The sequence below is a fragment of the Ictalurus furcatus genome, chromosome 12 (assembly GCF_023375685.1).
Source record: "Ictalurus furcatus strain D&B chromosome 12, Billie_1.0, whole genome shotgun sequence".
Classification (NCBI taxonomy): Eukaryota; Metazoa; Chordata; class Actinopteri; order Siluriformes; family Ictaluridae; genus Ictalurus; species Ictalurus furcatus.
This window is the reverse complement of record NC_071266.1, coordinates 10,328,178-10,354,469: the sequence shown is the minus strand read 5'-3', so window position 1 is coordinate 10,354,469 and position 26,292 is coordinate 10,328,178. Positions and strand designations below refer to the sequence as shown.

General features: G+C 36.9%; 2 protein-coding genes across 2 annotated transcripts; both read left to right on the top strand.

Moving 5' to 3' along the window:
• Positions 1 to 3,520: 3,520 nt before the first annotated feature.
• Positions 3,521 to 13,249, top strand: notum2 (notum pectinacetylesterase 2). The gene is made up of 12 exons (XM_053638803.1): positions 3,521 to 5,118; positions 6,435 to 6,717; positions 7,286 to 7,338; positions 8,838 to 8,933; positions 9,062 to 9,122; positions 9,206 to 9,282; positions 9,964 to 10,063; positions 10,802 to 10,990; positions 11,095 to 11,195; positions 11,488 to 11,635; positions 11,841 to 11,888; positions 12,217 to 13,249. The coding sequence occupies exons 2-12, from the start codon at positions 6,455 to 6,457 to the stop codon at positions 12,521 to 12,523; spliced, it is 1,443 nt and encodes a 480-aa protein (XP_053494778.1). The 5' UTR covers positions 3,521 to 5,118; positions 6,435 to 6,454; the 3' UTR covers positions 12,524 to 13,249.
• Positions 13,250 to 20,759: 7,510 nt separating this feature from the next.
• ccr7 (chemokine (C-C motif) receptor 7) lies at positions 20,760 to 22,608 on the top strand. Its single transcript, XM_053638845.1, has 3 exons — positions 20,760 to 20,849; positions 21,099 to 21,139; positions 21,373 to 22,608. The coding sequence occupies exons 1-3, from the start codon at positions 20,834 to 20,836 to the stop codon at positions 22,414 to 22,416; spliced, it is 1,101 nt and encodes a 366-aa protein (XP_053494820.1). The 5' UTR covers positions 20,760 to 20,833; the 3' UTR covers positions 22,417 to 22,608.
• The last annotated feature ends 3,684 nt before the right edge of the window (positions 22,609 to 26,292 follow it).

Genomic DNA, 26,292 nt, shown 5'->3' with positions numbered 1-26,292 from the left:
TGTGGGTGGTGCTCAGCCTGCTGTTTCTCAGAAGCTTGGACCTTTCAGCAGAATCCGGTCTGTAATACACATCATAAAGAACCTGTACACTTTTTTTCATATCTAGGCCGTCCCGTGCATGGACATGTGAGATGAACAGCAGTGCTTTGTCCTTAAATAGAATACAAATTTGTCCTCCATGAGGCAATCTCACTTTCAGCTTGAATTCAGGTGTCCACACGGATTGCAAGAGGAAAAGTACCATGGTTGACGTGTAATTAAGTGGGTCATTTACTTATATTCAGTCACTGTCACACTTACACATAGGTGAACACTGTTTCACTCAGTGCTGCTCATAATTATTCAAACATTATGGCTAGTAAGCATAGTTGGCAATCTCAAATTATTCAGAGGATTTTAAGTTATTTTTAATAGTACTTTGTGATATTATAAATTTTTAGATTTATAACGTATATTGAATTCAAGTCAACTGAACTGAATAAATTTAAAAAGAGCTCACCAACTGGACACAAAATCTTTCTTCGGTTATATTAGTACATTGTTTGCATGTCCACAAATGCATTGATTAATCTTCGCCATTTTAACACCACCTATTCTAATCGAGATATAATCAGCTTCAACATTCGCTAGAAGTGCAGTAAGCTTGCGAATGAGAAGTTAGCATGTGCGTGGTCCGTTGCAAAGCTGTAGCTCCATCACTCATGCAAACATGACATGAAAATGCACATTAGTGTCATTTGGAACAGGCGAGCACATGAGTGGATGTATGGATGTTTGCCTTTGTAAGTGATCACACTGCTTGGGGGCCAGCAGTTGTGTTGGCACGTTTTGGATCAGCTGGGACAGCTTATGTTAGGTGTTTCAGAGCGACATGACCCTTGCGGCAATCAATCAGTGGCCATGACAGTGCGAGTGGTCGCTGACTCCAAGGCTGCGTGGCTACTTGCCTCTGTCATGAGCCTCGGCTGTCTCTTGGAGCTATTCGGCCGAGCATATGACCCAGTTAGGTAACTGCTAATCATTACCACAGGCCCCTGCATATGTATCCTTCCGTGGCCTGAAACAGTGAGCGAACACTGGTCCTGCACATGGAGGTTAGGACCGGCTCTTGCTTTAGACTACATTAAGCAACTTGCATAACCTGCATTGATCTAATTTTTTTTAAACTGCACATATCATCAAAGAACACTGACAACAAATGTATTGAATTCTTAAAAAGCCATTATGTGCAGACGAGGTGCTGCTACCCCTCACCGTTCACTTTCTTTTGAGCCACACCATGCTCTCTAGACCATCGATCCCACCACAAATTTAACCAAGATCACCTGCCATAACGACTGATGTTAGCCACAACACATCATTAGTGAACAACTTGTGCTTTGCTTTAATCCTTTAAAGCTTTAGGTGCCATGTCATGAGATTGACGCACAAAACTACGCAATCCCTCATCATCATCATGCCTCTAACTGCAGGTGCCCTGTGAACGGGACAGTCATCTCCTCCTAGTCATTGCACACATTGTGCATATTTATCTCATTAAAAGTGCACTTGAAAACTGTTGACAAGCCCAAACATTTAAACATTTTAGATTATGCTAGCCTTTGATTCCAACCAAATGTTCCAATGCATTAAACAGCCTTGTCATGCACCGGGCATGCAAACTGCAGAGGTTTAAGTCTCGGGTATTAAGTTTAGATATTGATCACGACCTTTTTGCATTATGGAGTGCCAAAAATGCAATTTATTACGATTCCCAGCAGTGTGGCATGCTTTGATGGGTGTCAGCTGAGAAATGTAGCTTGCTTGTAGAGCAGCGATGACACACACCTCGTCCTAGACAGTACGTGTCAGCCCATGACCTTTAAAAAGGCATTCCAGCTCAAGAGACTCAATCTCTTTACAGTTAAATGATAGAGAGAGAGTGTTTTATAGAGGTCAATTAATGTAAACGTTAAGTGTATCAATAAAAGAAAGTGATCGTAAGTGGCAGAAATAATTTTTTTCTCCTCTGCATCATGCCTCCATTTTTATGCTTTGCATTTTAATTGAGACCTTCAAAGTACTTGTTACAAATAGCAACTGTATTATCCCAACAATAAAAAAAAAAACTTGTAAGAATCGTGTCGGTTTGTGTCATCTGCAGTGACCTTCTCATGCTACACAATGTAGTTAGTGCTATAGCTATCCATGTGCATTTGATTATAAACAAGCCCCAAGCCTGTAGTGTGGAACTTGAGGATGAGCGCCCCTACATCTACCTGAGTAAAATGTTTCAGTAAGGAAAGTCTTTAATGTCTAAATACAACTCCATCTAATGTGAAAAAGCATGTTGAGGTAAGTCTGCTAGTTTGTTAATGCAGGTTAACATCGATTGCAGCATAGCTAACATAATCGCCTAGGTAGAAGTCATATTCTAACTAATGGTATATGTTGGTTATTTACATGACATTTTACTTCTGATTAATTTATTAGCAAACTATGTAGCAGTCATGCACATGAGCAGCAGTCTTACAGAGATTGAATGATGTTTTCAGCAAAACAGTGTAGTTACTTTACAATCAAAAGCATCTTCTAACAGTTTTAAATAACTAAAGTTACTTATCACATGAAAACATGGCAATTACATTAGTTAAAAATTTACTTTTTTATATTTTAACACTTGAGTACTTTTAAAAAGTAGCAACTTTTTTGACTTTCACTTTAGTCCATTTTTGGCTGGACACTTCCATTTAATTATAATTTCCCTGTAATTGTTCCACCCCTGGCTGTAAGGCACTACTTGTGTGATGTGTATGTAAGAGCATTGTCATTTTATTTCCCTTTGACCCACTGAGGCATCATGGGCATCTGGTCATTCTTGAGATAAGCGTGTGTGGGTGTTTCAGCTCCAGCCATGCTCCAGAGTCTTCACTATTGATCCCAAGAGCTGCTGTCTCTTGCCAGCTTCTGCAAAAATCTGTTGAAGCAGATATCAAAGACATAAAAGACCGGCAATGCCATCTAAATGCTTTTTTTCTTCTAAACATTCTTGCTTGATTTACACCAGTTTTTTTCTCTCTCTCTCAGGTTTTTAAGTGTTTTGAGGTCTGCTTAACAGATTGTTGCAATGATTTCTGGGAAGACAGAATGAGGCTTGCACGCGTTTAAATAGCAAAAGAATGAATGCTCGGTAGATCAAATCCAAAAAGCAATGTCATTGGATGACTTGTTTAGATATTTCGTTACTCGAATATTTTCATGTATGTGAAATATTTTCTGGCAACGCTTTAAAGCACTCAGATATCTTATCACGATAAAAGTACAAAAAAAATATCTTAGCATCACGCAACACTGTAAAACTTGTTTTTAAAAAAATGTCAAATCTAAAATTGGTTAGTGCATTAAATAACAGCATTGATATGAGATTCTTGAAAAAAATTGCATTGTTTGGTTGCATAAACAAACAAACAAACAAATAAAATGAATCCTACCATACAAACTTTTTTATCTATACCTGCTGAGGACAAATTAAAATTTTACTGATCTATTCACAAGCTTCCCCAAATAGAATATTAATCAAAATATTTCACTTCAGTTCAGACTGTGCACAGAGGAAACCAAAACTTCCACCTCGGTGTTCTCAGTTTTAAAGATAAAATCAGAGGTTAAAATAAAGTTTCTGTTTTGTTCTGCTGTTGACTGAATCACTTTTGCATGAAGATTTGCTCACATTAATCAAAGTCAGTAGTGAAAATCTGATGTGTTTTTTGACTTAAAAGTATTTTTTATTAAAGTTATAAAATCCTGTAATAATAATAATAATACGGTTATGTATGTGGAGGCCAAGTCTATGTTCACAAGATTATAAAATTGACACAAAAATGTTTTTCAAATATGATTTCCTGTGCACCACAAATTAATATAAATGCTTGTAATATAGTTGCTTATGCTGTTTGTTTTTTTTTGGTTTTGTTTTGTTTTTTTTGTTTTGTTTTGTTTTTAGGGGGTTGGGTTTTTTTAAAGCATGCTGTTTTATTAAAGCTAATAAAAGCTTCTTTGGGTGTTATAAAAGATATCAATTAAACAGATTTTTAATTGTAACAGATTAGCAGCTGCTTTATATTTTTGAAATGTTCAAAATAGGGTTTTTTCCCCCATATAGATGACTAGAGGTGTGAAATTCTACTTACCATTAAATGCATAAAACATGCATAAAAAATTAGGTCTTAGCAAGTGGAAATATCTTACATATAGGCAAATCTATCTAATATTCATCTTTATGAAGTGATTATAAAACAAATATAAGAGTATTCAGCCTATTTCTACATATATTTGCTAATGATAAGCTTGAAATTGTTGTGAAATTGTCTAAAAAGAAGCAAAATTGTATTTATAAAACAATTTCCAGCTTGAAATTAGTAATAAATAAATAAATAAATAAATAAATAAGTCCAGAAATAAGCTAAGTACACTTAGTATATTTCTTATATAATAATCTCTTAATGAGAAATATTTGATAAATTTGGCTTTATTTAGGGTACTTTCACTATGTTATAATGTATTGGAGTGAAGTATTCATTAGACATCCAGGAAATTTGTTCCTTGTTGATGACTGGCATTTAAACACTATTTAACTCAGGACCTGTTGTTTCTCGAGTGAGTGTGTAGTAGACGTTCACTCCACTGACCTGTTGCATGCCATGTATCTGAAGGGCCGTGCAGGTATTTCAGCCATGTAGGTGTTTAAATCAAAGCCGGCCTTAGCCGTCAGTGAGGGAGGAGTTGTTGTGGGACGCAGTTCGAGGGGTAGGGCCTGCGTTTGAAATATGGTTGGTAGAGTGCGTGTTATCTTTTCTCCTCGGCATCAGGCGTCCAGCACCGGTGTGTCATCAGTTACAGCCCGGAGCTGGCACTGACTCAAAGTGTGTGTGGGGTGGGGGGAGAGATGCTAGGAAATGCAATCCATATGGTGGCACTATAAAACCTAGCACATCCATATCCATAGTCCAAGATCATCGCTGCACTCTTCAATAAACCATCAAGTCAATAACTCTCAATTCTTCACAGCGGCCACGGTGGTCCACACAACAGAAGACTTCTCCAGAGAACAAGGTGACCAGGACCGGGTGACTATAAAGGGTATGTCTCTTTTGCTGTAAATATTTTATCCCAATTCATTATTATTAGGTATGATTAATTACACTCAGTAATGTCACAATGCCAGTTGAGTAGTAACAATACTGTAAGTCAACGTGAGTGGACTTACCAAATGAAACCCAAATGAAATGAAAATATGTTGAATATTGATTATCACCCAAATCCTAGACACAATTATTCATTTTAAGTTCATTGTCTTATTCTCTTGGTGGATAACTTTTCCCAATTCAAGACCATTTAAATGTGTAAACTATCTTAAAAAAATTCTATCTTTGGCAAATGTATCTACTATTTCTCACTTCAAAATGATTCTATAACAAATATAAGACTATTACACCCATTTCTAGAGCTTTTCCCACTAATTTTATGCTTCATTGTCTTGTTCAGTTGGTGGATATCTTTGCGTAATTCAATCATTGATTTCTACAAACCCAAACTCAATGAGTAACAAAAAGAGTAATGTTCTTATATTTGTTATCTATATAATATACTATTATATTACACTACCGGTCAAACGTTTAGACACACTCATTCTTTATTTTTATTTAACACAAATGGAACTATGGGAATTATTTTGTGATAAAATAATCCAAAATAATTTTATATTTTAGCATCTTCAAAGTAGATGCCATTTTTGCCTAGAATTTCCAGAAATGTATTCTTGTCATTTTCTCAACCAATTTCTTGAGGAATCCCCCTGAGATGCTTGTTAAACAGTATTAAAGGAGTGCACACCTATGCTGGACACTTATTGGCTGCTTTTCGGAATATTTCACTCCAAGTCAAGTCATCCATTTTAAAAATATATATTTATTTTTTAAATAAATTGTTAGTTTTCTAATGAAAGAAATAAATATGTTGGCACAATTGTATTTTTTGTCTACAACACCGATTTCAAACATTTAATCATACACCTTCAGATCAAAAGGTTTTTAAGATCATGAGAAACATTTCAGTCAAGTGTCTCCAAACTTTTGACCAGTAGTGTGTATATATATATATATATATATATATATATATATATATATATATATATATATATATATATATATATATATATATATATATAACTTTGCTTATTTCAAGTGTTTACTTCTAGAAAGCCAAAGTCACATTTGAAATAGGTTTTATGCACTTAGGTGTGTTATCTCAGATTATTTTTATTATTATTATTATTATTATTATTATTATTAGGTGTGAGGAATTACTTTGTCATATTATAAAGTCAAGTGAGCAGAGTTGTCATAGTCTTGAAAACATTGACAACTTCTTCTACTTCTTTTCTTTCTTGTTCAAAGGAGGTCCTGCTGCATTTAATATGAAGATCCTGTGTCATGTAATATTCCTGCTCATGCTGGGAGGCATTTATTGCCAGAACAACCGAAATGCCAAACCAAGCGGTAGAGCGGCTAAAAAACCCAGCAGTCCGTCTGCAGAGGTCGGCCCGGATGATGACCTTGCAACAAGTTCTGGCAAAGAGACGCGTGCGGGGAACCAGCAGACAACATCCACTACCAGTGAAATGAAGCTGAACCTCCTGAGGAACACGCCGGCCACGTGCAATGACGGCACTGCGGCTGGGTGAGAGCACGAGATCGTCAAAGAGAACAGGGTGGTGTTATATGAGCAGAGAGCCGTTATCAATAGCAACGTGTTTTATTCCACTTATACCACAGATGGTTTTCAATGCAAAATTTTATTTATTTGTTTATTAAAGAGTAACATGGTGTAATTTTTATCCATTTATGGTTACATTTAATGTTATCCACAAAACAAGCAAGTTCGTGTTATCACTTGCATTTTAGCAGCTATAAACCGTGATTCCCTCACCAGCCTCTGTTGAAGTTAATAAGAAAAAAAAGCACAACTTGACATGTTACAGAGAAACCATAAAGCACATAGTTGTACATTCTGAAGACTTCTGTTAGCTACAATATAGTTTAGTGATACACAGTGATATACTTTTTAAATTAAACATAGTGTACGTGTTAGATCAAATGAACTAATAAGAACAGATGTATAAATGTTGGATGACAAACAGGCTCTATTACGAAAACGTCCTGATATGGGAGATGACCTCAGTATGTCCTAGGCTCATCTGTAACCTCTTCCTATTCTATCCCATTCTATATTTATTTGTCGTCCACAGGTTTTACCTAAAGGAGTTCAAAGGAAGCAAGAGGTGGCTGATATTTTTGGAGGGTGAGTATTTAAAACAAGGTTAATTTTGTCAAGAGGCCATCAGAGGGCTTAAACACTCTGCTAGGCGTTATTTTGACCACTGCTCATCTTCTTGGAGGCATGCTCTTTTTTGTTGTTGTTTTTTTGGACTGTGTGATGATGTGTTAATTCAGTTGCATTAAATGTATGATTGATGGTGTCAGCACGGGACGAGAAAAGAAACCCACCATGTAGCTGGATTGGAAAACAATAATAAACCTGATGAGGTGCTGTAGTGGGAGAGTAGAACTGTATTTTTGAGAGAAATTCTTTACTCAGTTAAAAAATGCAATTCCTTAAATAAATCACTCCTTTGGTAAAAAGTTGAAGCTTCAAATTCTTCACGTGTGTTGAAGTAGAAGAGTATAAACAATGCCTGGAACATGAAAAAATCTTATATATTGCTCAATAGTTTACAATAATTCCAAATTATTTGGCATCTGATTGCAAACAGATGATTGGATATACATACATACATACATATATATATATATATATATATATATATATATATATATATATATATATATATATATATATATATATATATATATATATAAATTTTCCAGTTTCAATATGGAAGATAAACATAATGATTTCTCTTTTTTTTCAATTTGGTTTTATACAATTTATCTGCCACATCTAAAACTACAACAGTTACATAGCCCTATCTGTGTAAAAAAAAAAAAAAGAAAAGAAAAGAAAAGAAAAATATAAAACACCACATATTTTTGTATGAAAAAAAGTTAAAAGTTAGCATTGACCTCTGTGGGTTAAAGTAAAAGTAGAAGAAACATTCACACATCTGATTTTAGTTACTGGTAGTAAATTACTTTCACTTTCACCAAGGAACCCAGGTATATAGGGAAAACATTAGAAAAGGCTAACAACAGCTTTATTCCTAATCTGTCAAATGTTAGCTAGCATGATACTAACTAGCTGAATGCTAATAGCTATCTCCCACACTAAGCACAAAGTATGTAGCAGCAGATAGATTACAGTAATGGGTAGTAGGTCTCATTCTCGCTATAAAACCTGTTGAAGTTTAGATTTGTTAGGAATTTAGATGCTGTCTGATGCTAAAATGTCACCTTATGACTTTACAGAGAAATGTCGTGATGTACGCAGAGATTTTTCTTTGAAAAAGTATTAGGTGATGGTTAGGTGTATATGTACAAAATGTAAGCGCAATTCAAATCTAACAAGCAACTAAATGACAACGTATTGATAATTCAATACATTATAATGTATGAATTTTATATTCAAACATCATAATGTAAATCTTTTATACTCCTAATCCTCCATTTAGTGGTGTGAGAGTGAACACTCTTACACATTCCTGCACCAGCCATGCCTCTCGCTGCTGCTTTTACAGCATGGCCCAGTGCAGGTGGTCCATACCTCGAGATCCTGAACAGCAGTCTAATGGGGCTTTCCTAGTCAAACCGGATGTCCGGCTAATATTAGTGAATTATTTTTAGGTGGTTGGTGCTGTTACAACAAAGAGACCTGTGATTCCAGATATAAAAATATCCCTCGCCTGATGAGCTCAACTGACTGGCCACAGACACGCAAAGGTAGGCTGCTGTCTATCACTTGCTGTAGCACTAACATGACACGCCAACGCTCTCTGTGTCTCTGTTTCTCATTTAAGCGCATCAGGCTTGAAACCTTGTGAATCTGTGAAGGATTTTTTTATTTTTAGGAAGTGGAATCTTGTCTTCACAAGCTGATGAGAATCCGCACTGGTATAATGCCAACATTGTGTAAGTGTATCAGTGTAACTAAGTGTGTAAGTGTAGCTGAGAACTTCCTATTTTTAATGTCATTTTCTGTCTTTTGTGGCCAGGTTTGTCCCTTACTGCTCCAGTGATGTGTGGAGTGGTAACAAACCAGCAGCAAAGATCAAACAGGCGAAAGAAACAGGTGACACTCAATCTTCTATTAGTATATGGATATCCAGTCAATTTGCTTAAAGCTGCAGTGAATTGAATGTTTTATTACAAATATCCAATAAGATTACAATCAGATTCCAATCAGATATCCAAATTTATTACAAAAATCCAATCCAATAAAATATACTCCAAACCAGGGGTTTACACTCTTTAATAGGAACACATGTACACCTGCTCATTCATGAAATATGTGGGGGTTCTTGGCAGACAGGTCTGGAACCCGATGTGATCTTCTGCTGTTGTAACCCATCCTCCTCAAGTTTTGATGTGCGTTCTGAGATGCTTTTCTGCTCACCACAGTGGTTTTTTGAGTTACTATAGACTTCCTGTCAACTCAAAGAAATCTGGCTATTCTCCTCTTATCTTTCTCATCAACAAGACGTTTCCGGAAGCAGCAGAACTGCTGTTCACTAGATGTTTTTGTTATTCACACCATTCTGTGTATGTGAGACTCAGACTCTACTCTAGAGACTGTTGTATGTGAAAATTCCAGGAGATCAACAGTTTCTGAAATACTCAAACCAGCCTATCTCGCCCCAACATCCATGCCACAGTCAAAGTCACTGAGATGTTTGATGTGAACATTAATTGAAGCTTTTCGCTGGTATCTGTATCATTTAACCTTTTTATGTTTGTGTCTACTCCATGACAGAGTACTCCTTCATGGGATCTGTGATCATCCGGGAGCTGATCAAAGAGCTTGCATCAAAAGGACTGAAACAGGCCAAAGTGGTGATGCTGGCTGGAACGAGGTAATATGTAAGGAATAACACACAACGGGACGTGCTGTTATAGAAAAGTAATCTGACACTTGCTTTTTAATCTATTTATGTGGAGCGTGTTCCATAACGTATTAGAATGAGCGCATCGATATAGCAAACCATCAGAGCTGCTGTTATAGGAAATGAATCAACACCCTCTGACTAATCAGAATCAAGAATTCAACAGCACAATGGTAATTTTTAATTAAATTCGATGGCTTATCAAAGTGCGAGCTATGTTCAGTATTGTATCTCCTTATGCTTGGTAAGGCCGAGATACGTATCAGTAGCAATGCAACTCATTATAGCTGTCAAGATGCATTTAGATCTCAATAACACGTTGCTGGAAACAATAGACGCAGAGGCATTTGGTCAGAGGGCTTAAACACTTTCTCCATGTATGGACCAGCTCCTTGCTGGCACCATCCGAGCAGCACACATAACCCTGGCAGAAGCTCTATTTTCAGCCCATGCTATCGTCCACCACGAAGATGTATACTGCTATGATATAATATCTATGTATAACCATGCACAATGGGACTCTGAATTCTGAAGATTCTTCCCAGATTAGCGGCATGTTTGGTCAGCCAAACATAGCCATACACACAGTGCATCACACCAATGAGACATCCCATGTTGTCTTCGATCCCAGTTTGAATTATTTTTGTTGCATTTCTTTGGGATAGAATCTGACTAGTATGAAAAGTATTTGCTCCATCTTTTCTGCAGTGCTGGAGGTACAGGTGTGTTGTTGAACATCGAGAAGGTGGCCAGTCAGCTGGAGCAGCTCGGTGCAGATGTGCAGGTTCGAGGCTTGGTCGATTCCGGATGGTTTTTGGAGAGCAAGCAGCAGAAGACCCCAGATTGTCCAGACAGTCTCTCTTGCACTCCGGTTGATGCTATCAAAAAAGGGTTACGGTAAAGTCAAACGCTCTTGTATAAAGTGATTTTCTTAATCCTTACACTTTCACACATAAGTCATGTTTTTAAATTAGAGTAGTAACTCTTTTTTTTCCCTACAGAATGTGGAATGGAGTTATTCCAGACAAGTGTAAGCAGCACTACAAGCGAGGCGAGGAGTGGCAATGCTTTTTCGGACACAAGCTGTACTCCTTCTTGAGCTGTGAGTTCGTGCACAATCACTGGGCCAGGGATTGGGCTTGAATTGAGAACCCGGTATACAACATTTCGTGGTTTCATCTGATTTAAGGGACAAATCAGTGAACATTTTACGGTGCTAGATGAAAGTACACACCAAAATTTCCTTAATTTTCATTACTGTGATCAGTAGGTCTTAACAGGTATTTTCCATCATTAAAAATGGTCACAACTCAGGCTTTTCCTGCAGCAATGAATCAGATCAGATGTGAATTTCAGTGGTGGAAGAGTACAATTTAAGAACTGTTTTTTTGCAGCTCCACTGTTTGTGGTTCAGTGGCTTTTTGATGAGGAACAGTTGCGCGTGGAGAATATTTACGTGGGTGGACAGTCTCTTTCCGAGCAGCAGTGGACCTACATGCAGAATCTCGGGAAAGAACTGAAAAACTCCCTCAGAGATGTCACGTAAGTGCAGTACTCTCACAAAGCTACACTGTGGTTCCTTATCTCACATTTACACATGTGATAGAATACAATCCACTGAAGAAAACAGTTTGCAGATAAAACATTATTATTATGAAATTATCATTATTAAGTGCTACACTAAACATGTAGTTTAGTAAAGCTATAATGTAGCTTCTAGAAAATCATGTGTGCCTTTTTTTTTCAGCGCTGTGTTTGCCCCATCCTGCCTGTCCCACACACTGATAACTAAAAGGTAAGGATACTGCAGCTGCACACGGTGAGCTCATGCTGCTGTTTTTGACCGCGCATCCATCACATCGCATTCTGCATGTCACCAAAATGGCACCTAACACTTTCACACACCTAGCTGGTGGCCCCTCGCTGGGCAGCGAAATGATAGTACTGACCACCCGGGGTTTATGTGGGTCATAAAACGACCTCATGAATTTATTTGTATCTGTTACAAACACATTCATTACATTTAAATTAATCAAACAAGGAAAATGTTAGAGAATATATCCTATCCTAATGAAAATCCTTATATTGGCCATGTTCTAATTGATCATATGATCTTATTTCAGTAACTGGATGGACTTCCAAGTGAAGGGCACGTCTCTATCTCGCGCTCTCCAGTGCTGGGACAGAAGCCTTCAGGAGGCCAACAAGAACAGCAAGACAGCACTGAAAGGCTGCCCTTTCCACCTGATTGACACGTGCCAATGGCCACAGTGCAACCCGACGTGTCCGGCGCTTATCGACCAGGTTACGCAGCAAGAGATGACCCTGCTCCAGGTGCTGGCCAGTATGGGTGTGGACCTGCAGAAACTTGGTCTGGACACACGGCGAGACAGCAGCGCTTCCTCCAGCATGATTAGCAACGGTGGCTAAGGAGCGATAGTTGAGTGATAGTAGAGTTTGCTCAGTGGCAACCCTTAGAGTCACTCTTTTGTGTTCCAAAGAGGATGAGATCTTTGAGCCGTGAATATGTATTTGGATTTCTGTGCCAAACGTGTGCAAGTAGGATGGACTTTTGGGAATGAAGCATGAGTTATGATTATGTATCTAGTCACAGTTAATCCATAGTTAACCTGCAACTCGTGTATTAGGAGATTAGGAGGGTTGAAGAGACATTGAATTCAAACAAGACATCTGCTTTATTCAAACAAGACATCTTTGTACAGGAAATGCCTTGCCTCAAGAGGAAAGAGAGCATGAGATGAGAATAGCAGTGCATTCTAGAGATCTTTTCAGACTGGATTTAATAATATACACACCTGGAAACCCTGCTAATCAGTACTCCATACTGTACCCAAGGTGCATAACATGTTCGGGTTTGGTAGCTCATATTGCTAGCCTGATAGTCAGACCGAAATGACATACCTAAAGGTTTTCTATTTATTATCTTTTGTCTTAGTTGAGAAGAGTGTGATATCCTTTCAGTTATGAATATTTACTGGTATTAAATGCCACATAGTAAGATTATTTATATATTATATATTCCACATTTTCTTGTATTTCCTGAATATCAAGTAAAATATATTGCATTATCATGAATGTAAATCAAGTGCCTCTGACATTTATAGGCTGCTGAACACTAATAAATGTGTAATAGAAGCTTCTGTGTCGAATGCTGTTTTTCTTCTTAAACCTATTAAACTTCACACTTGTATCGTAAGAGTTAATGTACCATTTTGTATAAAATAGTAAGGTAGAAATTATTCGCATTTACTATATTTAATATTATTGATGTAAAGTAAAAATTAAAAAACTGGAAAAAAAAATACTGTAATAATGCATGAAACATAACCAAATACAGGTAAGGCTTTCTTCAATACATTAAGATATCCTATAAAAATAAAGAAATAAAAACCTAATCATGTATTCATAGTGTCACATTACTGCATAATAAACCTATATGGGGTTTTTGTAACTTTACTTTAGAAAAAAAAGTTTATATGTTGAATTAATTGGGACCCTGTCCAGGGTGTACCCCGCCTTGTGCCCCATGCTCCCTGGGATATGCTCCAGGTTTCCCCATGACCCTGATGGAAGGATAAGCAGTATAAAAGATGGATGGATGGATGGATGGATGGATGTTGAATTAAAAGTGAATCCTAATCATACCATCATGAAAAAAGCCGTGACCACATCATTAACCTCGTACATTTTATTCTTGTTTACCTCAAATAAAATAACCATTATTTGTGTACTAGCTATGTTGTTCATGTTAATAAATGTGGTACTTGTTGTATAATAAATAATAACACTGTGGTATTTGAGTTCGGCTGCAATGCAAAGGTTTATAATCATTTTACTGATTTAAAATATATAATTGTTTACATGGTGAAATGTTCTGTAAGCAGACATTTATTTAACATGTATGGAAGGAGTCTCTAGTGTCAGCACTTTGTAACAGCTGTAAGTTTCCCGACATCTTCAGGATGTTACACTCTGTTTGTTCTTGGTAACATAACAAGCTATGTTTTCTTTTTTTGTCTCATTATCAAAAGGCTTTTGAGGGAATGACCATTTAAAACTGCTATAACGTAAGTGAGAACAGGAACTAACTTGTTTTGTGGACATTCCATAACATTAAATGTAACCAGGTATGATGTGAAATTCTTTAATAAGTAAAAAATATGAAATTGTAGAAAAATTGTTGTGGTATAAAATGGAATAAAGCAACATTGGTATGGTAACAGTGACTCCACTTCATCACCCCATTCCATTGCTGATTATTTTTCCTATAACAGCATGCCCTAAGTGTTTTATTCCTTACTTAGCCAACACCTTGTACCGCTTACATGTTTCTTAATTATCATATATCTTTCTAATAAATCATAAATATGTATATGTAATAGTGACTATAGAATTAAGTGTAATTTTCTTATACTGATAGATTCTCAAATAAGAACTGCATGTGAGTTTGGGGTAACCGTGGACAATCAACAAATCATTTTCCTCTCACATTGCTAATCTTGCCAATTTCTCCTTTACAACATACAACAGCAACAACAACATGCAACAACGTACAATAACAACATACAACAACAAGATTCATCAATTTCTATCCACACAGGCCACTCACAGGTGCTTGTTCAGTCCCTTGTCATTTCAGGACTGGACTACTGCAACTCACCCTCTGCAACTGATCCAGAAAGTTCTCCCACACCACCCCATTGCTCTGCTTCTTCCACTGGCTTCATGTGGCTGCCTGCATCAGATTTAAAACTCTACAAAGCCAAAAATGGACCAGCACCCACTTATCTCAAATCATTATCACACCTGCACCGCACCACACTCCTTCCGGTCTTCCAGCACTGCTAAACTGGTGCCACCATCTCTCAGGGTACCAAAAAGGCATGCATCAAGACTCTTCTCTGTTCTGGCACCCAGGTGGTGGAATGAACTTCCCCTTAGATGTCTGAACAGCTGAGTCAAATGACATCTAAAGACCTACATCTTCCTGAAGTACTTAAATTAGCACTTTAATTTATAAAAACTGTGTTGGCTGTGTGCATTTCTTACTATATTACCTGCCCAACAGAGTTTTTTAGACTGATGGTATTCTTAGTCCGTGACCTAGTGAACCAGTATCAGGATGTATTTATTAATAGAGACTTCAAAGCACTTCTGCAAGTGCCAAATGCCACAAGTGTAAATGTGTAATGTTGCTGATTCTTATTTGGACAGTTAAAGGAAGAGGAATGATGATGATATGATTACAGATGAAATGAGGATACACGTAGTAATTATCCAGTCTATTAAAAAGAAGCTCAAACATTAGAGTTCTGTGCTATTAGTCTGAAGGTTGAGAATGTAATTCCCACAAGTCAGTAAAAGACCCATGAGTAATTTAGTGAACCATGAAATGTCTCTCATTTGAATTTCTTCAGAGCTCACAGAAAAATGTGATTTGAATCACAGGGTAAGTTTTGTGTAGTCATGCTGTGCCATAGACGGCTCTGTTCCATGTAGGAGTGATGATCATCTTTAACTGCCCTAAATGTGTTTCTTTAAAAAAAAAAGAAAAATGACTACTTTCTGTTCCTCTGAAAAAATTTCACATTCGGTTCCTTGTTCTGTTTGGCTAAAAAAATATGAAAACAAACTATTTTTACCAAAAAAAACCCCCCTGATTTTATTGTTCTAATTTGTGTTCTGAGTGTGTTGTAATAATAATAATAATAATAATAATAATAATAATAATAATAATAATAATAAACAGAAAAAACGCTGTAAAAAATAAATTAGTAAAATATGCAGATAATAAAAATGCAAATAATAGAAGAATATAACAATAACAGAAAATATATTCATGTATTTTTTTAATGTAAAAAAAAAGAATGAAAGTACAACAATTAAAATAATACAAACATAATATGAAGTAAGCTAATTAAATATGAAAGTAAAAAAAAAGTTAGTGCCCTCCACTAATATTGGCACCCTTGGTAAATATGAGCAAAGAAGGCTGTGAAAAATTCTTTAATGTTTAACCTTTTGATCTTTTGTTCAAAAACATCACAGAAATTCTCTGCTCTCACGGACATCAAACAATTGCCAACACAACACAGGTTTGTCCAAAAAATATCTTTGTTAAATATAGGTTTGCAACAAAAATTGGCACCCCATGAATTCATATGAGAAAAATATATTTGAAGTATATTTCCATTGATATTTTACATTTTTAGTACACGAAATTGGTCAACCATGACTTTTTATTTTAGAGGGGTATAAATTTGAGGTAACACATAGGCTAAATTTGCTTAGTCATTCATAACAATGGGTAAGACCAAGGAATATAGCTGTGATGTGGGGCAAAAGGGTGTTGAGCTTCACAAAATGGGAAGTGGCTATAAGAAAATAGTACAAGCATTGATCGGGTTCTATGGTCAGATGAAACCAAAATAGAGCTTTTTGGCAATAAACACCAGAGGTGGTTTTGGTGCACACAGAGAGGTAGCCATATGGAAAAGTACCTCATGCCCAAGGTTAAATATGGTGGTGGCTCTTTAATGTTTTGGGGCTATTTTTCTGCCAGAGGACCTGGACATTTTGTTAGGATACATGGCATCATGAACTATCAAATATCAACAGATATTAAATGAAAACCTGACTACCTTTCCCAGAAAGCTTAAAATGGGCAAAACATACCTCTCCTACCATGACCATCCCAGTCCCCTGACTGAAACCCATAGAAAACCTGTGGGGTGAAGTGAAGAGGAGAGTCCACCAGCATGGACCTTGAAATTTGAAGGATCTGGAGAGATTCTGTATGGAGAAATTGTCTCAGATCCCTTGCCATGTATTCTCCAACCTCATCAGGCTTTATAGAAGAAGACTCAGAGCTGTTATCTTGGCAAAGGGAGGTAGCACAAAGTATTGACTAAAAGGGTGCCAATAATTGTTGTACACCTAGATTTAAGAAAGTTTTTTTTATATATATAAACCTGTGGTTTTTTTTTTTTTTTTGCAATTGTTTGATATCCATGAGAGCAGAGTATTTTTGTGATATTTTTTTAAACAAAGGATCAAAAGGTTAAACAATAAAGAATTTTTCACAGCCTTCTTTGCTTATATTTATTGTGAGCAATTTATTTGTAAATATTTCAAAATGGTTTTATTAAAAATATATAATATATGAGAATATCAAATGAAGAAAATATTTCATATATAATATAAAATTAAATGTAAATTAAATATATAAAAACATATACAACTTATAGGAAACAAAAGTACAAAAATTTTAATAATATAAAAGTAATGTAATGTGCCACTAATAATAATAATAATAATAATAATAATAATAATAATAATAATAATAATAATAATAATAAAAGCTCGTTAAAGTTTGAAGTAATTTTTTATAAATGTTTTTAAGCATCAGACATATATGAAGGACAGAATGGAGAAAATAATAACAAAATAAAGTATATAAATATATATTATATAATAATACTGTTAAATATAGAAAAATGTGTAAAATAATTCAAATGTAAAGTAATGTGACAGTAAAAGTAAGACAAATAATAAAAAATAGATATTTATTTTAGAAATGTTTCTTAAGCAGGTTTTCTTTCTCTCTTTTTTGAATCAGTGACAGATGGAGGCTGTAATTAGTCTCACAAATGAAAGTATTTTTACCCCAGTGAAAGTGGCTTGCAGAAAGGAAGCTGTACTACTTTGTCAGTAGTTTTTTTTTTTTTGTTTTTTTATAGATTCTCTTTTTCTCTTTGATCTCTGTGTCTCTTGTTTCTGCAGCTTTTAAACCCTTATCTGAGATCAGACCTGCTAATCGTAGCTTGTAGATAGAGCCACTTACTATAACTATACTATTGTTTCATTCACGATGAATTAATTTCCTTTTCTGTTGGTTTTTTTTTTTTTTTTTTTTTGCATATTGCTGCAAATGCACAGAGGATGTTGTCTGAACTCTGAAAGCATTTACATGAGCCTTAATTCTACAGTATTCTAGAAATAATATTCCAGAAAAAGAAAATCTGTGTATGAAAAACCATGCATAGATTTATGTCCACACGAGTGAAGATTTGCACACTGTTTTTTAAAAGTGTAGAGTGCTGGCTGCATGGTCTCACCTGGATTGTGGTTTCTGCACATTTTCCTGTCATCGTCCCTTTCTTAGCAGCTCTCTAGTACACACACCAACCACAGCTGCATGCGTGCAACCATGTGTGTACCTGTGCACACCCAAAGCAAAGGTTAGGATGGTTCAGTATTCAGGAGGGGGGATGTAAATAATTATGAACCCACGACTGTTTGACAGTAACTTTCATGTCGAGTGTGTATCAGATTAAACAGAGGTGTTAGATTTGTGAACATACACACAGATATTCAGATAAGTGTTAAAGAAAGTTTTTTTATTTGTCACATCATCACACACAGGACCACACAAATAGGGAAGCCTTTCCTTTGACCTGATACTTCTGATTTATGCAGTCACCTGGGGTTTTTTTTCCAAGAGCCCTGCTTCTTGATAAAACTAATGTGTGGGAACAAGATCGTTAAGACCAGGAAATTAGGTCATTTAGTTGTGGCCAAATGAAAACTTTAAGGGTTTTTTGTTTTTTTTTTTACTAACATTTTTATTCATTTTCTCATTCTCATTTTCACAAGGACTTCTTTTCTCACTCAATTTTCATTGTCCAACCTTATATTAATGAAAAATCCAGCCTAAACGCTGAACTCCAGTTAGAGATCTACGCCATGACGTCGTTCTTAATGTGCAGTTAATGTGTTTGAGGTTTAATGTGTTTGAGCAGTGTGTACAGATGAGGAGATGAGAGAGCTGAACAGGACTAAAGGACTAAAGCGCCGCCGCATCACTCTCTTTAGGTAAAGATGAGACAAGGGCTAAATCCCACTGGAAACGCTATCAACATGGCATTGTGGGTAATATAGGAAACCAATCAAAATCAAAATAGCCAAACATGTCAATAAAGGACGTTTAACCTAAAAAAAAAAAAAAAAAAAAAGTAAACTCAGGATTTCATTACAAAATAAGTCTTTGACATCATTGAGGATTCTAAAATTCTTAGGTATTAGCTTGATTCAAATATGGAGGACATTGAGCTGAAAACACAGCCTACACATGAACCACAGCTGCACACACGAAACCAAACGTGTACCTGTGTGCACCCTTGTGTGAGGCAGGGGGAAAGATAAAAGGCTTAAGTAGCATTGTTTTTCCAGTGCAGCCATCATATTCTCTGCCCTACTTTTACACTGTGGGAAAGTTTACTATGATAGTAAACTTTGCAGCTGTACCAGGTTAACCTTTTGTTATTCAGTTAATCTAATAGAGAGTTATTCATTAAGCTATCATGGTACTTGGAGCTTCTGCACTTCTGCTGCTGTGAATAACTCCACATGGACACCCTAAAGAGCTGCAATTTGCAAAACAGTTTATGTCTAAGTCTCACCCTTTATTCTGCATATATAATCTCATCTAGATATTGTCAATTTGTACTTATGAGTTGCTGCTGTACTCACATAGACATAATGTATGCTCATCCCAGGACCCTCATTCACAATCTGCAACACACTTTGTAATGTTCGCATTGTTACCCAGAAGATAATGGGTTCCCGTTTGCGTCTGGTTCCTCTCAAGGTTTTTTCTTCACACTGCGCCCCGGAGTTTTCCTCACCACTGTCAGCTCTGGCTTGCTCATTAGGAATCAAAATCTACATCCAGATTTTTGTAAAGCTGCTTTGTGACAATATCTACGAATAAAATTGAATTGAATCAAACGTTCTTTGCACTAACACACCTGACTCAAGTTTGAGTTTGAGCTTGATACCTGTGAAGTGGTACAGAACGGCTAAATATATTTTTGTGGATTATATCACATAGAATAGAAATATCACGATTGCTTTGTTACCTCATTGTGTTCACCTGTTCTTGATTAGTTTGTTTGTTAGTCATACTGATTGTTTGTTGTGAAGTCACCTTTAAGTCTGTGCCTTAGTGGGTCCTGGTCCTCATTGTACTTCCTTTGTCACCTCTTTCTCTCTTTTTTGGCTAAGAATTATGTTTCTTTGATGCTGCCTGTCAGTGTTTTGACCCCTGCCTTGGACTCTGATTACAATTGTTGGATTTACCCGAATAGAGCACACACTGAGTTGAAGCACTAGGAGAATTTACATAAAATATTCAATGAGGTATCTAGTTTCTCTAAAGAATGCAACAATTACAACAAAATCTGTTACAGTGACCATAACAATAGGTTTGTCAAAACATCGATATTATACTTTTTTCTATCCCAATCCACGTTAATTCTGCCATCTTCAAAGTCTCAAACAGTTTTCTCACTACATAGAGTTGAAATTTATACCCAGAAAGTGAAAGATGAGTTTTTGTTCTATTTTCGTATAAAACGATTAATGTTTTGACACCCTTATTCTTTGCATGCTTCCTACCAGAACTATTCAGGAACAAATTCATAATCAGTTACATAATAGTTAGCATACACAAACTCTGTACAGATAAAGTATTATTGCCTTTGCTTGTTTTTATCGAAACAGTATGAGGTGAGGTAAAAAACCCTTTCCTCTACTCGTGGCTTCAAAGACAGGAGATGTGGTTCCTCAGTGAGAAGTGTTAGAGAAAAAAAGCATTGCTGATCACTGTGTTCTGAGCAGTAGTACGACGGACGTCTAACACACACTCATTCAACAACAATGGTCTCATTCACGGGTGAGTACAAGCCTTTTAAAACCAAACAACTAAACAGTCAAGCAAAATTTACCACCATAGTCTTTGTCTACTTCTAGTTTATTCTACAATAGATGTGAAATTGTACAAATAGTGCATATACAATAGACAGGTTTACAGGAAAAGGTTTATCTTAACAAAAAGAGTTTTGTTAAAAGTTTGATAAAAAATATCCCATAAATGATCTAGAAATTGATCTGTTTTCTAAATAATGTTCTCTTTCATCTGTAGCCTTAGGTCCCGTTCTGCTGATGTGGTCCTGCCACTTTCAGGTAACATATTTAGCACCATGAGGTTATACATGGTTGCACGTGCACTTTTACAACTGATATAAAAAAAAAAAAAAAAACATTTTTACCTCATGGAAACTGGAAAGAGACTGAAATGTGAATGTAAAGATTGTGTTTTCATTTTAAAGGCATTTTCTGTTATAATAGCCTGGATGATTTAAAGATGCTGAAGCACTGCATTGAGTGAATCTGTCAATTCACCCACTTTTTTTCAGACAAGCTGGTCCAACTTGACTACTGATTCTACAACCGAAACAACTGAAGATGATTACACGCCAGATTATGAGAAATATGAGACGGTGTGTGCAAAAGTCTCCAATCGATACTTCAGATCGTGGTTCCTACCCACAATCTACAGCATCATCTGCTTCCTGGCTCTCCTAGGAAACTTCCTGGTCATCCTGACCTACGTCCATTTCAAGCGGATTAAGACAATGACGGATATCTTCCTGCTGAACCTGGCTGTAGCCGACCTGCTCTTTGCGCTATCGTTGCCGTTCTGGGCCACCAGCATCATGACCAAATGGCCGCTCTGGCAGTTTCTGTGCAAGGCCATGTATGCCATCTACAAGATCACCTTTTTCAGTGGCATGTTCCTGCTCACTTGCATCAGTGTGGACAGGTACTTCTCCATCACCAAAGCTGTTTCCGCTCACCGCTGCCGTACCAATGCCGTTCACTACGGACGCATATCTTCCCTGGTCACTTGGGTGATGGCTGTGTTCTTCTCCTTGCCTGAGATAATCTACTCCAACGTCAACTCCAACAACACCTGCGTGGCTTACAGCAACGGACACGAAGATCTCCGCATCTCCATGCTGGTCAGCCAGATGGTGCTGGGCTTTGTCCTGCCGGCGCTCGTGATGGTCTTCTGTTACAGCTGCATCATTAAGACCCTCGTGCAAGCCAGGAGCTTTGAGAGAAATAAAGCCTTAAAGGTGATCTTCGCCGTCGTGGCCGTGTTTGTTGTCAGCCAGCTGCCATATAACGTGGTGATGGGACTGAGCACGTACAACACCACCGTGTGTGACCTCGATAACAATCTCCTCTATGCCATGGACGTAAGCCAAGGTATCGCCTTCCTGCGCTGCTGCCTGAACCCCTTCCTATACGCTTTCATTGGAGTGAAGTTTCGCAATGATCTGCTGAAACTAATGAAATTTCTGGGCCTCTCGAGTTCCAGTCATGTCATATACTCTGGTAAGAGGAAGTCCTCGGCCGGGCTCTCAACCACTGACACCACTTCATTTTCCCCATGAACCAATGACTTTTCCTCTTTTTATATTTGCTTTACTGTTTCATTCATCATTTCTTTTTCATTTTGTCTTTTATTTTACATTTTGTTCCATCATATTTCATATTTTTCTGATTTTTATATATTTTTCTTATGAAACAAGAACATTTTTATTGTATTTTATATTCTACATAAAGTGCATTATTGTATGTGTGTGTGTGTGTGTGTATATATATATATATATATATATATATATATATATATATATATATATATATATATATATACATACATTTATTGATGTCTCTATATCAACATTTTATGATGTTTAAAATACTGAATAAAGCTTTTTTTTATATGAATCAAATACCCGTAGTGTTAGCTCGAACCCTAAGCAGACACATTTTACACATACACTGAAAGGGCAGTGCCTCTGTTTTCTTGCAACGTGTTGTAGATGCACTCTGTCACAGTTTTCATCTGCTCAGTGGTTTGCAAAAGGACATTAATTTATGCAATTAAAAACAAATGAAAATTCAGGCTTAAAGTATACATAGTATAATTTAGAGAGGCCACTCTATTGTGAGTAGTTTAAATATGGCTTTAATGACTTTAATACCACAAAGTATTATTAACAGGTTTTAGCCACATTCATAACTACATACATTTACTGTTGTCACTTTAGTTCACGGAATAATATTCTCTATTATGAATAACTGAATAATAAGCTGTACACTATGCACTGAAGATAAAAGGATGTTACATTCATCATTAAGTAAGGTCACATTTATCATTAAGTAAGGAATAAAACACTCAGTATCATGCTGTTATAGGAAAATAATCAACAACTGTGTAGTGTGATAAACCAGAGTTTAAACACCTTGTGATTACACCTTCAGTTAGCGTTGAGAATTCCGCTGCATTGTGGTATAAACTGAACTTTTTCTGAACTTTTTTAAACTGAAAAGATTTGTTGCAATTACTCAGTAGAATGGCATGAAGTCAGGCACCTATGTGCTACATGTAGAATGGCATTAAAAGTCACACCTACATTCTACATGTATTCACAAGTTTAAACCAACATGAAGATGAAAGAAACCATGCAAGTAGACCAGTTTAAAATAGAATCACAGCACAGAATGAGAGTCGAATCAGTATTCTAGATGTCTTACTCTGTCATCACCTCAAGCTTCAAACTTCCTTTTTTTGTGTTAACCAGCATGAACACATGCCTAAAGCTAAAAAAAAGTAGTCCTTTAACGTATTCTAACATGGAGCTGCAACCACAAACCCACCTAGAACACTGCTGCATTTCTGACAAAAATATCTGCTTGTGGCCTTCTCTGTACAAGTAACAATGCAGAGACCATTTACATTTTCAGAGGTTTGTACTGGGACTGTTTTTAATAACTTTCTCTCCCCCGCCAAAGGAATTCTGACCAATTCCACCCTCTTCCGAAAGACTTCTGACCAATCCTACCCCTACCAAAGAAATTCTAACTAACCTCACCCACTCCTGAAGAAATTCTGACCAAACCCAACAATTTCCAAACAAATTCTAACAAATCCCACCCCTTTTGAAGAAATTCTGACCAAAATCACCCCCTTCCAAAGAAATTGTGACCAATCCCACCCCTCTTGAAGGAATTCTGATTAATGCCACCCCTCTCAAAAATATTATCCCTTCAATCCCCATAAGTGAATACTGACTGACTGATCCCACCCCCTGCTGAAGGAGGTTTGACCAATTCCACCACTCTTGAAAAAGATTCTGACAGATCTACCACCTTCAGAAAGAATTCAATCCCGCCTCTTCCCAGAGGAAGTCTGACCAATCTTGCCCATTCCTGAAGGAATTTTGACCAATCCCCCTTTCTAAAAGAAATTCTGACCAATCCCCCTCCCTTTCTAGAAAGAATTCTGACCAATCTCACTCTCTTCCTCAGTTATTATTGACTGCACCATCTACCAATATTTTCTGATAAACCTAGTGGTTTTAGTTGTTGAAATATTTGACATGAATGATGTTGTTTATGGCTGCAGTACAGTTGGCATAGTGCAATTGTGTGGTGGTACCTCAGTGGTTAAGACCTTGGACTTCTGATCAGAAGTTTGTGAGCACAAATTACAACACTGCCAAGCTGGCACTGTGGGGCCCTTGAGCAAGGCCCTTAACCTTCAACTACTCAGTTGTATAAATTAAATAAGTGTAAGTCGCTCTGGATAAGGGCGTCTGTCAAAAGCCATAAATGTTGGAGAGACTTGTAGAAACCATTAAACATTGAATACCAATGAGCACTGAAGCTGTTCTGGTGGCTCAAAATGTTACTAAGACACTTGTTTTTCCTTTATTGTTTGTCTGTATATTTCACAACTGACATTTGTGCTTTTGGATGCATGAATTGCATGAAAAATCTTTTACTTTTTACTGCATGCACACTATTCACAGTGTGGTATAAGAAATTGAAGGCTTGCGTTCAACTTGCGCTTTTACACTTGGCCACTAGAGGGAAGAATTCCAGTGCTGTAGTACTGAAGGGTTTTGTGTTTTTTTAGTTTTTAAATAAAGTTCTGTACACGGACAGCAGGTACCTCAGTCAACTGCCTACGGTAACATATCAGACTCAGAGAGAGATAGAGTGAGTGAAGATCAATGCACAGAGGCACTTTAATACAAAATCCAAACATACAAAAGTGAAATCACAAAGCAGATGCGTGTCTTTAACCAGGCAGATCAGACCAAAGCACAACCAAAGCACATGTAAAAAGTAAGGTACAATCCACAGAAGTAAACAAGAAATCAGACAGTGGGTCAGACAAAGGATCAGTGAAATAACGTGGCTCAGAACTTATATCCTGTGGAAAGACTTCACACTGAATGTATGTTGCAGGTGTGTTTTTATGAGTGGCGGTCTGGGAAAACCTGTCGGATATCACTGCAGCTGAATTCTCCAAATCAACAGAATGTTTTTTTCTGCCTGTAACATACTACATCTCCACTTTTAGAAACCTTAAATATGTGTTGTGACCTGCCCTCCAGAGAAAAAAGAGGGAACATTCGTTTACAGCTGCTATAGCAGTTACTTAATTGTTTTGCAGGCATTCCACAACGTTACAACCCGCTAGCTTTGGGATGGGAAGTTTGTGTGTGTGTGTGCGTGTGTGTTCTGTGCCATATTTTGTGTGCAGGTCCGAACTCCCGCCCAGAGTTTCCAGCCTGCCCTAACCTGCCTTGCTCCCGCCTCCCAGGATGACATCATTGAGCGGCGGCCATATCTGAAGAGGAGGAGGAAAGAGCTGAGCTAGAGATGCCGATTGGAAAACAGAACATGACACTAGAGAGCTTGCTGGGGAAAACATCTGAGGAAATGCACCGCCCCCTAATAAATTATTTAAAAAGTACTGGTATAAGTGAGAGAATTTAGTAATCTATAGTACGAATAACTAGTATATAGCTATTTATCTCTTTATTTTCTATTATTTATGCAGTATTATTTTGGTGTTATTATTATTAGCGTTTTTACCCCTATTTATTATTATTATTATTTTATTTTATTTTATTAATTTTTTTATTACAATTTTTTTTTCCTGCCAATCTACTGCCCACACTCCAGTCCAGTAGGTGGCGGTAATGCACCTATAGTGGTTTGCCAACCGCCATTAAAAACAAGAAGAAGAAGAATGAGGATGGTGTAATGTGTTGTTATGAGATTGTTTGGTTTGGTTTGGTTTGTGTTGTTTGCCCTTTCTATATTTACAATTCTATATTCTGACTGCTGTTCTGGGTTTTGACTCTTGCCTGGGGGTTGACTGTGATTTTGGCTGTTCCTGTATCTCTGTACTCTTCACCAGGTTTACTGGCGGTGGTTGTGTGGCTGCCATTTCTTTTGGGAGAGGGTCC

Excerpts from the sequence above, each read along its gene's own strand:
- notum2 (XM_053638803.1), top strand. The coding sequence starts at position 6,455 with ATGAAGATCCTGTGTCATGTAATATTCCTGCTCATGCTGGGAGGCATT. Across the intron at positions 8,934-9,061 it reads CTGGCCACAGACACGCAAAG|GAAGTGGAATCTTGTCTTCA; the intron begins GTAGGCTGCTGT and ends TTTTATTTTTAG. Across the intron at positions 11,196-11,487 it reads GCTGTACTCCTTCTTGAGCT|CTCCACTGTTTGTGGTTCAG; the intron begins GTGAGTTCGTGC and ends GTTTTTTTGCAG.
- ccr7 (XM_053638845.1), top strand. Across the intron at positions 21,140-21,372 it reads TGTGGTCCTGCCACTTTCAG|ACAAGCTGGTCCAACTTGAC; the intron begins GTAACATATTTA and ends ACTTTTTTTCAG.